The following is a 13,133-nucleotide window of genomic DNA, read 5'->3' as shown; positions in this document are numbered from 1 at the left end:
CTCCCAGGCAAACTGGGGCTTGGAAATAGATTTCAGGTTAAAAAAAAAAAAAAAAAAATCTATATATAAGTAAAAATATTTTTAAAAATATATATATATTTAAGGAAGGGTTTTATTAGCCGCAAAGGCCGTGCCATGCAGGGCAGGCTGGGGGTTGTCAGTGCCACCTCCCGTCAGCCGAGCCACACTGCACAGCCAAGGAAATCCAGCTGGAAAAACCGGGATTGCATCACCCAGCCCCGCTCCAATCCTTCCCTTCCCTTCGGAAAAAATCCTGAGCCAGCAGCTCTCCCAAAACCCCTCCATCCCCCATCCAGCAGGGAGGATTTCACTTGCCCGGAGCACACCCTGCCGTCATTCATTACAGAATATATTTTATTTATGGAATCTTACAAATATCTGTACAATCCGCATGACATTTTTTAAGTTAACGCTCTTCTGTTTCGGCGCGTTTTTCTCTCCTACCAACACCTGAGTTAGAATTGAAATACTGAGATGGAACTCGAGCTTTGAAAGGGGGAAGGAGACGGATGGAAAATCCACGAGGAGCTCGATTTGGGTGGGTTCCCATCCCCTTTTTCCCCACTGGCAGGTGCCAGCCTGCCCAGCCGGGAACAGCAGCTCTCCTCGGTGCCAGGGCAGCCTCGTTTCTCACCCCCAAATCTCTGGGTTGCAGATTTCTCAGGAGACAGGGATAGACTTGAAACGAGGAGACATCAGACTGGTGAATCCTGCCTGCTCTGAGGAAGCCAAGCCCTGCTCTCTGCCACTTCCCAGCTCTTGGGGACCTCCCAGGCACAGTCCAGAAGGGAAAAACTCCCCAATTTCCCCCCATAGGCTTTTCCAGCAGGGATGCAGCTCCAGAGCCCCGTGCCCTGCCAGCCACATGGTGTTTTCCAAGTGCTTCCTTGGGAGAGAGAGAAGGGAGGGCACCTGTGCCAGTGAAAGGACTCAGATTTTCCACATCGAGTCAGTCAGCCGAGGCTGCGGCTCTCTCAAGCAAGGAAAAAGTGTTTCCAATGCCACTTTCTGGAATCAGCAGCACAGGGAATGCCTGCGAGGTGCTCAATGATTGCCCCAGCCAGCACAGGCCACACTGCTCTGTCCCACAGGGAAAAGTGACTTATGGTGACAATCCACAAGAGACACCACACGGGACAAAGCCGAGCCCATCTCTCCTTGAGGGAATCACCCAAGGACTGTGTGGCACCTTCAAGTGATCCCAAAAAGGCTCCCTGCTCCTCCAGAAGTTGATATTTATGTTTTGGGGAGCAGGACAAAGCCAAGAACCAGGAGGTGCTGAGGGGACAAACACCCAGACTTGAAAAGCCACCGAGAATGCAGGTGATGATCCATGAGGATCCTGGCAGTGCCAGAGGCCACGGGCTCGGTGACAGCTGTTGGGAGCTCAGGAAGAACATCCCCCAGCTGGGAACTACAGGAATTCAGGGATTACAGAGATCCAGCCAGGGCACAACACTGCCAGGGGTGCTGAGCCTGTGCCAGGGGCTGAGGTCCCTCTGTCCTGCGATGGGCAGGAATAACACCCAGCACAGCCTCAGGTTTGCTTTCCTCAGGGAGGGAAGGGAAGGTGTGGGAGCCTCAGCTCCAGCACAGTGCCACCACCCTGTCACACCCCACACACCTGCACAGAGGTGAGGACTGAAGGAAGACACGTTAACAAACACTCCCAAAACACCTGCACCTCTCCTCCATCCCAATCCAGCGCCAAACCACGAGGGATTCCCCTGAATCCACACGGCCACAAGCTCACACCGGGTACAGGATGAGGGGTCTGGGGGCAAAAGGGGTGTGAGGGAACCTCAAGCAACACGGGTGGGGTGGGCAACCTTATCAATATGATAATAAGTAATTCACCTAGTGAATCTGGGGAACGCCAGCCCGGAGGCAGAGCTGGGAAGTGCCTGGAACACCCTTCTCTGGCTACTCCCTAAGGCTGGGAACACGCAACCTCAAGAGGTTCACAGTCTGAGTTTTGCTTTTTAAAAACACCCCCCCACCCCACCCTGAACCTCAGCACTGTTTAAAAACTGGTGGATGTTGCCAGGTGTCCCTGTGAGCTTGGACACAGCCTGAGGAAAAAATCCTTGGGCTGGAGCCTGCGGCCAGGCAGGGCTGTGCTCTCATCCCCTTCTCACCAGCCCTTATGGAGGAGGAGTTGGGATTTGCCCCCAATTCCTGGACTGAAGGGGGAGTTCAGGGCATCCTGGCAGGCTTCTCCCAGCAAGCCCAAGTGTCACTCCTACCCAGTTTGGTGTCCTCTGCTCTGATCAGAGGACAAAATGTGCTTTAAAACCCCTGCCCTCTTCACCCTGCTCCTGCCAGGGCAGTGTCCGGGCTGAAACGAAGCGAAAGCAGTCGGGTGATGATGGTGACATTGTGAACCTCCTCATCCTCAGAGAGCACAGCTCTGAGGGCTGGCTGGTGGGAACGCTCTGAGAAGGGTCTGTCCCCATCTGTCCCCATCACACACCCCCCCAGAGGGGTCAGGACAGTGTCATGTCCCACGGGAATGCTCCAAGCACAACGAGAGGAGCAGCACGGCTGGAGCAGCTCCTGTCTCCCCAGTTCCATCCTTCCTGGGAGAGGCAAGGAGAGAAGGGATATGACACTGGAAAAAAAGTCAGGTCAGTCCTATAGGAAGGGGAATTCCACTCCCCTCAGCCTTATACCAGAAAAAAAAAAATATCCATGGAATAGCTTTCAAAGCAATGTCTCTCCTGTAGTGTGACGTCAGTGCCCGCACAGGTACCGTCGTATGTTTGCAGCAGGAAAAGGAAAAAGAAAAAAAAAAAGAAAAAAACACCCTTCCCTCCCCCCCAGAAAAAAAAAACCCCATGGAAAAATTGGATCAGAGCTGCATCTCAGGCTGGTCCTACCCTATCTGGATCTGCCCCGAGTACATGGTGAGCAGCACCATGATGGTGAAGCCCGTGAGCAGCCCCGCGTTCTGGATGGCAAAGGTGATCAGGGCGCTGCCGTTCTGCTCGTCCTCCCGGCTCACCTCGTTCATCTCAGGGAACTGCAGGGGGAAAAATGGGGATGGCAGGGCTCAGTGACAGCTCCATCCTTCCTCAGCAAACCTCCACCACCCTCCCATCCTGGGGATTTTAGCCAGGCAAAGCAAAGCAGAGAGATCTGCACGTGCCAAGGGGACAGAGCAAACCCCACTCCAGGCTGAGGGCAAGCAGAGCTTTCCAAGGAAAAAAAATCCCAGTGGCTCAAGATTTGAGGCTCAGGATTTACCATGTCAGCCAGTGCTATGTACAGGAACATCCCTCCAGCCAGAGCAAAGATCCAGTTGGCAGAGAAGTGGCTGCCAGCCACGATGCCAAAGGCCAGGCCCACGTAGCAGCAGCAGGCAGAGATGAAGTTGAAGAAGAGCGCCTGGCGAATGGTCATGCCAGCGTTCAGCAGGATCACAAAGTCCCCTGGGGGAGAAGAAGATGGGAGGGTGAGGAGGGAAGGGTTGGCAGCAGCACTGGGACAGTGCTGGTTTGAATTCACAAAATCCTGGAATATCCCGAGTTGGAGGGGATGCACAAGGATCAGAGTCCAACCCCTGGAAGGCACAGGACACCCCAAAAATCACAGCATGTGCCAGCTCAAGTGTGGGCTCCCTGGGGCTGCTGGCACTGACTATCACACTGCCCCTAAATTCAGACATTCATACCCAAACCTGCCTCTCCTTCCCCGACCATTCCACAACTCCTAAATCCAGACATTCATACCCAAACCCACCTCCCTTTTCCACTGCCCTTAAATTCAGACATTTACACCCAAACCTGCCTCTCCTTCACCAACCATTCCACAACTCCTAAATCCAGACATTCATACCCAAACTCCTCCCTCAACTGGCCCTAAATTTGGACATTCACACCCAAACTTGCCTCCCACTCACTGACCACAGCTCTGTCCCTAAAACCACACACTGACACCCAAACCCACCTCCCCTCCACTGACCACTCCACTGCCCCTAAACTCAGACATTCCCACCCAAACCCACTCTCCCAAACCAACGAGGTGTTGAGGGGTTTTTTTTTTGTCTTCAGATGCCTCCATCTAAATTTAAATCTCAGACATCATATTACCTCGTTATTTTTAGAGCAGCGATTACTCAGAGCAGTTTACAGCCCTCCCTTTCCCCCCCTTCTCCACCACCTCCCAGCATCACCACCGCTTATCCCACCCCAAAAATTCGCCTTTCTGGACGGAAAAATGACAGACTCCAGAGCCAGGGGGCAGATCTAAGGACTGACATACCCAGCTCGTGGGGGAACTCCTCGCAGAGAATGGCCACGGAGGTGCTGATCCCCTGGAAGACGGAGACGGTGAAGGAGGCGCCGATGGCCAGCCCGTCGATGAAGTTGTGGAGGCCGTCGCTGAGGGTGATCATCCAGGCCAGTGTCCCAATATCTGAGTACCTCACCTCCTTCAGCCAGTAACAGGCGCTCTGGGAGGCCTGCAGGTCCTGCCACGGCACCCCAAAAATGAGGGGTCAGCACCCACCCAGGTGGGGTCACTGATCCCTCCCTCCAGGTGGGAAACCGTCCCCCTCCGTTCTCCAGGCAGGGAGAGGGAACTCTGCAAACTTGAGATGCTCTTGAGAGAACAGGTGGTTTTATTGCAAGGGTATAAAGGGGTTTTGCCTTCAGCCACCAGCCTCAAGGGAAGTCCCAAGGAGAGAGAGAGAGAGAGAGCAGGGTAAGAGAGGTAAGGTAAGAGCAGTGAGGTCAGAGAGGTGGGCCAGGTAAGAGAGCAAGGACTTTGTCACAATGCATTATATCTCCTTATGTGTTGAATATTCTAATTTACAGAATATTCTAATATAAATATATTTTTATATATATATAATCTATATATAAAAATATATAATATATAATATTCTAATTTACCAACCAACTGGCGCATATAAAAATATATAATAAATAATATATAATATATTTATAAATATAATATTCTAATTTACCGACCAACTGGCTCAAGATACAAAACTTACAGACTTTGCATGCAGCTTATGAGAACTACTATATTACCATATCATCCTATATTTTAAACTCTAAAGATTATCTTCTTATCTATCTTTTCCCTGATGCCTTGTCAGGGTGGGATGGGGCTACACCCTTGGGTCCCTTAGTGTCCCACTGTTTGTTACAATCACCATCTTCCTGCCTGCCATGATTACATCTTAAAGCTGGCTTTCATTTCTATTTCATTCATAGGTTTTATATTCTCAGTATCTCCTGCCAGGCAATCATATTTGTAAGCTTTTCCTGTCCTGTCTTTCCCAACAGTTAAATCCACACAGCAGAGCTGTTTGTTCCCACAACACACAGAGAATTCAGGCTGCAAAATTGTTTTTAAGTGACAGGTGGGACTTTGTCACAATCCCACGAGATGAGACTCTCACCTGGACAGAGAGGGAGCCCACCACAGCCTTCTCATCCCCGGAGGGGGGTTTGCACTCCAGGTCACTGGTGATGTGTGGGATCATGTGGTCCAGGTCCCCGTTCTGCAGCTTCTCTGTGACCCCCTCCTCGTGGTCCTTCTTGGAGGGCAGAGCCTCGGGGCCGTAGTGGCTGTGCCCGTGGTGGTGCTGGGGGATCAGGGGGTTCAGGGCTGCCAGTCATCCTGAAATCCCTGCTCTTTCCCACCCCACCACCCTGAAATTCCTGCTCTTTCCTACCCCACCATCCTCAACCTCCTGCTCTTTCCCACCCAGCCATCCCAATATCCCTGCTGTTTCCCATCCCTCCATCCCGATATCCCTCTCATCCCTCAACCCCAAAATTTCTGCTCTTTCCCGCCCCTCCATCCCCTGCTCTGCCTCACCTGGTCCTTCTGCTTCAGGACCATCTTCAGGATCTTCTCTGTGAAGAAGAAGAGGTAGAAGCCCCCGAACACCACAGCAGATTTGGAAACATAATAATCCTCCTGAGGGTTGAATCCAAACGCCTGCAGCAGGAGGGGACACGGGAAAGGATGAGGAGCAGGCCCTGGCAGTGTCCTCCATCTGCCTTTGCCCCTGGGGTGACACTGGAGGGGTGACACAGCTCTGAGCTCTCTCTGAGGAGCAGCTGCTTTGGGGACAAGCTCAGGAAACACCTCTGTGCACCTTTAATCCCCCTCATTCCCTCATCCAAGCCAGCCGTGCCCCAAGGTGTTGGATCCAGCACCTGCACTGGGGCAGGGATGCCAAAACCAGGCTCCACTCTGCACAGCAGACCTGCCTCCAGGGCTAGAAAAAGCCAGAAAAGGCAATAAAACAACAATTCTCTGCTTGAAGCAGACCAGGGACCTCCCTGGGGAGGTGATTCCCTTCCAAACTCCAGCTCCGAGGGGCTTCCAGCCCTCCATACCTCGCTCTGGGCTCCCCTCCGATGCCGCCTTCCCCTTCTGCAGCCAGAGAGAGAAACAGCCCCAGAGACAGAGAGAGAGAAAAAAAAAAAAAAAAAGCCCAGACAAGACCCACCAGTCCTCTCCCTACCTCGGGAATGAGCTGGAAGAGGGCGTTGGAGTAGAGAGTTCCAATCGCCAGAGCTATGAAGTAGAGGAGCAGCCGCTTGTAAAAGGTCTTCTTCATGAAGGGCACCACGCTGGCTCCCACCAGCGAGCACAGGGAGATGACGGAGACGCAGAGGAAACCATAACCCCAGACTGGCAGAAGCCAAACCCACCCCGGGACACAGGAAGGGACGAGATCAACGTGGGGAACAAGGCGGGGAAGGAATCCACACCGACAGGACAGAGAGAGAAAAAGGGGGGAGAGAAGAGGACATTCATTAGTGATTGTTGTTCATCCGGCGCCACCTCCGAAGGGCGAACCCGGCGCTGAGCGGCTTTGGGAAAGTCAAACCTCAGCTGAGTTTGGGCTGCCAGGCCACGTGTCCCAGGCCAGCCCCTCGCTGTGTTCCGTGGGTCATTCCCAAGCCACAAAGCACCCGGGTCCCCCGAGCACCTCATAAGCTCCATCCCTGTCCTGGGATGATCCAGGGCTGGAGCGTAACTCCGGCATTTCGATTCCCGGCAGGTCAGGAATTAAGAGGCACTCAGTTTAAAATAAAAGTTGCAGTTCTGGAGCTGAAAAGGAACCTTGGGGAAAAAAACATCCCGTGCTGCCAGCATGGATGAGGTGTTTGCTGCCCGGCACAAAAACAAGAGACGCCAGGGTTTTGGAAAAGAACCCGCTGGAATTTTAAGGCTGGATCGTGCCAAATCTGGCTCATCCTCTGAGGAGGCACCTGGAGCACGTTCCAAAGGTTTCCAAATCCAGGTGGATTTATTCAGCTCTAGAACGGCGCAATTACAACACAATTAATTTTGCCATGTTTCTGTTGGTCCCGTCAGAGCACCAGGAAACCTCATGGAAGCCAGAACCCTTGTGGGAGCATCGGGCTGGGAGATCAGGTATGGGAGTAAAATAAAGGCAATAAAAGGATTTGTAAAAGTTGGCTGATTCCCGAGGAAGCCAATGCTTCTCCAGGCTGCTCTCCATGCTTTTCTATGGATATTTGATCATATTTTCATGGATATTTCACATTTTTTCACCTATGGCTCACGCCAGCAGCGCTGCCACAAGCGCAGCTGAACACATCCCTCTCCAAGGGATAAACTCCTGGACACACAAAGCAGGAGCAAACAGCTTCTCCCAGCACATTCCCACTGCTCAGGACACTTGAGGATTTCCTGGTGCTCAGAAAGGGGTCAGAAAAGCCCTGCAGGAGCCCTTTGAGCTTCGAGTGATGAAGGGTCGGATCGATTCGGCGGGGTGGAGGCAGAGGGAGCTGCCCCTGGAGACAGGGGAAAGAGAGGCAGGGACGTTCTACCGCACCTCTGGGATGAGCTGGAAGAGCGCGTTAGAGAGCAGCGTGCCGATGGAGAGCGCGATGAAAAACAGGAGCACCCGGCTGAAAAAGGCCTTCTGGGAGCACGGAACGATGAGGATCCCCAGCAGGGAGGCCGCGTTAATCATGGACACACTGAGAAAACCAAAGCCCCACACTGCGGAACGAGAAGAAACGAGGGCCAGACATTACCGAGGCTCTGGGAGAGCCCGGCCTCGGGGCAGGTGGGGAAGGCTGGCGGCTCCAGGGCTGTTCCCCATGCTCCAAAATGCTCCAGCTGCCACAAAACTGTCGTGTTTGGTGCGGGGAAGGTGGGAATGAAGCCATCAGGTTTTCTTGGAAAAGGTTTTCCCCGAGCTGGCCCCAGCGTGGGAGAAGCCGAGCTGTGCTCAGGGCAGCTGATCCAAGACCTTGGGAATTGTTGGGATTGGGATAGGTGTGAGCTGGATGAGCATCTGCTGGTGGCTGGAGGGTCAGTGAGTCCCTCCAGGAGCCAGGTCACCCCCTCCCACCCACAAGAACTCACAGCAGAGTCCCCTCCTCATCCAGCTATCCCGGAGGCACAGAGCTTATCCTGGAAAAACCTCACCACGGCACAATCCACAGCAAGGAAAACTCAGTCAGGATTCCCAGGGAATTCCCAGGAGTGGGAACTGCCTGTTCCTCATATCCCCAGGCAGTGCCAGACGCCCCCCCAGCACCCCAATTACCTTCAGCTGAGCTGGGCCTGCTCTCCTCTGTCTGCTCATTCTCCTCGTTCTCCAGGTTTTCGGAGGCGCACGCCCTGGACTCCAGCTGCTGCAGGATGGTGGGGCAGAACTCCTTGAACTCGCTGTGCCCCACAGGAGAGCCCTCGCTCAGGTTGTGGATGGCAAAAAGCTCCACGGAGCTGAAGCACTGGGGGGGAGAGAAGGGACAAAAAACGTGCCTTGAGATTCCCACAGCTCCGTAGGGAGATTGCAGAGAGGTTTTGGGGGTCCACAGGGAGGTTTTGGGGGTTTACAGGGAGGTTTTGGGGATGCACAGGGAGGTTTTGAGATCCACAGGGAGGTTTTGGGGGTTTACAAGAAGGTTTTGGGGATCCACAGGGAGGTTTTGGGGATCCACAGGGAGGTTTTGGGGGTCCCCTCCTTACCCTGGAGAGGTTCAGGCGCTGCTGAGGTGTTTGGGAGACATTGGCGTGCCCCACTCCCACGTCCAGGCGGTTCAGCAGGGCCTTGAGCTGCTTCAGGCTCAAGGTCTGGCTCTCCCCGTAGCGCTGCAGCAGGTCCTGCAGGAAGGAGGCTGCAGACACCCCGGGGATGTCCCTGCCCGCCCGGACCCGCGGGCAGGGGAGGAGGCAGAGCAGCAGGAGCAGGCAGCAGCTCCGGGGGCCCACACTGGGGATCATGGTGCCTCTAGGATGCTGCAAGACAAACCACGCTGCTGTTGGGTTTGGCATTCCCAGCGCTCCAAACCAAAGCTCCTCCACCCCTCCGATGGATTTATCCTCAGGGAAAGCGCTGGGAGCTCCCAGATCCTGAGGAGGACTCGGTATTTTTCCACAATCTTGCCATGCAGGACCATCCCCTCCTCCCCATCCTGCAGGCTCACTCACCGTGGGGGGCTGCCAGGACACGGCTCCCGGGGGCTCTCCAGCTCCGCAGCACCTCGGGGACCCTGGGGAGAGCAGGATGGTCAGGAAACAGGCAGGGCTGCACCAAAATCCAGCAGTGCCAGCCACAAATCCAGCTCTGCAGGGGTGAACAGTCACGTTCCAGCCCTTGGCCACGCGTGGATCCCCTCGGTGTCACCAGGGCTGGGACACAAACACCTCCAGGACTTCAATGCCTGCACTCAGAGGAAGGCGGGAGCCCCGGGGACAGAGGTGGCCTGTTCATCAGGTTATAATTTAACCAGGATAATTACCATGAACCGAGTGCTTCCCCTGCTCTAACTGTAGGTGCCTTCATAGTGTTTGCCCAGGATCAATCCTTGCCCTCTCTGCCCCTTTCATGTGTGCCGGGAATTGATAAAAGAGGGGTGGCACAGCCCCGGGGTGCAAAGGAAGGGGCTCAGGGGAAAAAGGGGAGAACTCCAGGCACGACCTGCACGTCCACCTTGGGAGGCACCAAAGAGCCTGGAGCTCGCTCAGGTCGCCTCCCTGCAAAAAGCTTCCCTGAAAAGTGGATGGCAAATTTGGGATTTGCAAAGGAGAAAATAAAAGTCTGCTAAGTCTGCTGCCTCCATCGGTGCAGCAGCTGTCCCAGTCCCAGTGTGGGGCTCCAGGTGCAACTCCTGATTCCCCTGGCTCCCCTTCCCAGGGGCTCCTCCTGGTGCTCCCGACCCAGCCCTGGATATCCTGCAGTGCCTGGCCTGTGCTGACAGCTCACAGCCTCCAGTCTCTTCCAAAAAAACCAGGACATTTTTGAAGCCTGGCCAAGCAATTGTTCCAAAAATAACCTGGGGCCAGGATTTCCACACGGAGGGGCTGCTGGGGAACCCAAAGGACCCCATTCCCCATCCAGGACCCCTCTCCCCATCCAGGACCCCACTGCCCCTGAAGGCTCCCACATTCCCACAGGTTTTACCAGCTTACCACCACTTTGTGAGCTTTGTTCTCCGGGAGGTTTTAGCCTCCTCCTGCCAGGGCTTAGCTCTGGATGCCTTGACTTAACCCCTCTCCTCCCAAAACAAGGGAAGGAACTCATCCAGAGCAGTGCTGGGAACACCCTGCTGGGTGGGGAGACCCAAGGGACCTCTGCCTCTGCAGCATCCCCCAGCGAGCCCAGACCTTCCTCTGCCTCCCCATCCCAAATCCTCCTTTCCAGGTGGCTCCTCCTGCTTTCCCTATCCCAAACCCACCTTTCTCCTCCTGCCTTCCCATCCCAAATCCACCTTTCTCCTCCTGCCTTCCCATCCCAAATCCACCTTTCTCCTCCTGCCTCCCTATCCCAAATCCACCTTTCCAGGTGGCTCCTCCTGGCCTACACGGCACATCCATGCTGCCAGTGGCTCCCCCAGGTTCTGGCACAGAGCCCACCGTGCCAAAGGTTTATCCTGGCGGCCTCAGGTCCCTCTGGCCGCCCTTCCCAGCCCAGCCATCCCCTTATCGAGCCCGTCCCGCTCCCTGCACACCGATGGCATCCCAGCCCTTGCCAAGGCACGCAGCTCCCTCCGCTGCCAAAATCCCTGCCGGGGGTTTCTCCCAAAGCCGGATATAACACCCAGGACCTCAACTTTTCTCCCCGCTGCCAAAGGGAGAGCGGCGAGCCGGGCAGAGCCGGGCAGAGCCGGGCAGAGCCGGGCAGAGCCGAGCAGAGCCGGGCAGAGCCAGGGGCCTGCACAGCCTCGCTCCGTTTTAGGGCAAAAACGAGGTGCTGGAGGAGCCGCCCCTGCAGAAGAGAAGGGCCCAAAGAGGGACATCCCGAGGGGCTCCGACCTGCTGGAATGCCAGGGGAAAGCAGGGGGGATGCTGAGCACAGCCAGTGCAGCATCCCGGGATAACAGCAAAGAGTATCCCGGGATAACAGCAAAGAGTATGGATAAACAGGATAAACAGCACAGAACATCCTGGGATAAACACCAAGAACATCCCGGGATAAACAGCAAGGAATATCCCGGGATAAACACTAAGGAATATCCCGGGATAAACACTAAGGAATATCCCGGGATAACACCAAAGAGTATCCTGGGATAAACACCAAGGAATATCCCGGGATAACAGCAAAGAACATCCCGGGATAACACCAAGGAATATCCCGGGATAAACACCAAAGAACACTGACCCTTCTCCAGCTGCAGCACCTCTGGAGCCCCCCGGGATAAACACCAAGAACATCATGGGATAAACACCAAGAACATCATGGGATAAACACCAAGGAATATCCCGGGATAAACACCAAGGAATATCCCGGGATAACACCAAAGAACATGGACCCCTCTGCAGCTGCGGCGCCCCCAGAGCCCCCCGGGCCTCCTGCCCGGTCCCTGCCCCGGGATGCGCTCCCGGAGCCCGGAGCCCGCGCCTGACCTACTTTATCTCTCCTCGGGACGGGACAAAGGGACAAACCGCTGCTGCCACGCCAAGGGAGCGATGTGGCCCGGGGGGAGGAGGGATGTGCCTCGGGAGCGATGCCACGACAGCACCAAACCCTTCCCTTCGCTTCCCCCGAGGTGATGGATCCCGGCCGCAATCCACACAACATCCATCCCTCCTCCTCCTCCTCCTCCTCCTCCTCTCCCCCCGTTCCCAGCAGGAATAAGAACCGCTGGCCCGGCCGAGAATGACCCTGGCCAGAGGCCTGGCCAAATCCCCGACAGGGACAGGGGACAAAACCCTGTCCCTTTCGCTGCCCAAACCTGGAGGGGAGGGAATAACGGGGATCCCCCAAATCCCATCCCCTGCCCGGCCCCCATCCCGGTCCAGCCCTTCCGGAGCAAAGTGCCTCCTCCGGCACTCGGAGGGTTTGGCAGGAGCGGGGAAAGGTTTTTCCACGTCCTGAGGCTCGTCCCGGGCCGGCAGTGGGGACAGTCCCGGGTTATGGATACCCTGGAGCTGCTGGGGGTTCTGTCTGTTCCTGTGCCCCGAGCCCGGCCCCAGGCCCGGGTAGACGGGAGGGGAAGCGGGAGATACCCCCGAGCATCCCCGGTATCCCACCCCAAACAGACCCCAAATCCCGCCCAGGGACCCCTGGACTGGACCTGCTGCCCCCTCCCCAGGCCCTGCCCCATCCCAGCGCCGCTGCTGCTCCCAGAGCTTCCCCTGGGGGTGTCAGACCCCATAACGGGGCCCTGCACCCCAAAACTGAGCGCTGCACCCCATAACGGGGTCCTGCACCTCAGACCCCACCTGTACCTGCCCCAGACCGCAGGGGCTGCCCCAAAATTACCCCCTATGGCTGTCCCCAGGCCTTAGGACAGGTTCCACACCCTAAAGAGCCGCTCCCTGCATCCCTGCCTGCATCCCGCATCCTTCCCTGCATCCCGCATCCCCATCCGGGGCTCGGGGCCGGCCCCAGCCCGCTCCCCCCGGCCCGCTGCCTCCCTCCGCTGGGCGGGCCGGCCCCACAGCCGGTTCCGTGTGGCGTGGCAGGGCTGCCGTGCCTGTCCCGGCCCGTCCCGGCCCGTCCCGGTCCATCCCGGTCCTACCTCCGCTCCCGCGCCCGCCGCCGCTGATCGGGGCCGCGCAGGGCGCATGCGCAGACACAGAGACGGGGAGCGCTCCCATTGGCTGATACAGCATTAGAACACGCCCTCTCCGCTTCAGGACACGCCCCCTCCGCAGAG

The 13,133-nt window shown here is 56.1% G+C and overlaps 1 protein-coding gene across 2 annotated transcripts; it reads right to left on the bottom strand.

Annotated features, from left to right (window-relative positions):
* Positions 1 to 357: 357 nt before the first annotated feature.
* On the bottom strand, positions 358 to 13,012 carry SLC39A14 (solute carrier family 39 member 14). Of its 2 annotated transcripts, none has more exons than XM_083880377.1 (10): positions 12,996 to 13,012; positions 9,463 to 9,524; positions 9,001 to 9,270; positions 8,576 to 8,762; positions 7,853 to 8,022; positions 5,854 to 5,976; positions 5,432 to 5,617; positions 4,285 to 4,492; positions 3,268 to 3,452; positions 358 to 3,043 (listed from the first exon to the last, which is right to left on the bottom strand). In XM_083880377.1, exons 3-10 carry the CDS (start codon positions 9,253 to 9,255, stop codon positions 2,897 to 2,899), a joined length of 1,461 nt encoding a protein of 486 aa, XP_083736503.1. In that variant the 5' UTR covers positions 9,256 to 9,270; positions 9,463 to 9,524; positions 12,996 to 13,012; the 3' UTR covers positions 358 to 2,896. The 2 variants fall into 2 exon arrangements, with proteins under 2 accessions (XP_083736503.1, XP_083736502.1); XM_083880376.1 differs by lacking the exon at positions 7,853 to 8,022 and adding an exon at positions 6,509 to 6,678.
* Positions 13,013 to 13,133: the final 121 nt, after the last annotated feature.

Source organism: Zosterops lateralis, assembly GCF_965231275.1.
Source record: "Zosterops lateralis genome assembly, chromosome: 30".
In the NCBI taxonomy this organism is placed as follows: domain Eukaryota; kingdom Metazoa; phylum Chordata; class Aves; order Passeriformes; family Zosteropidae; genus Zosterops; species Zosterops lateralis.
Note: the sequence above shows the minus strand (reverse complement) of the source record. Positions and strands in the feature narration are given on the sequence as shown.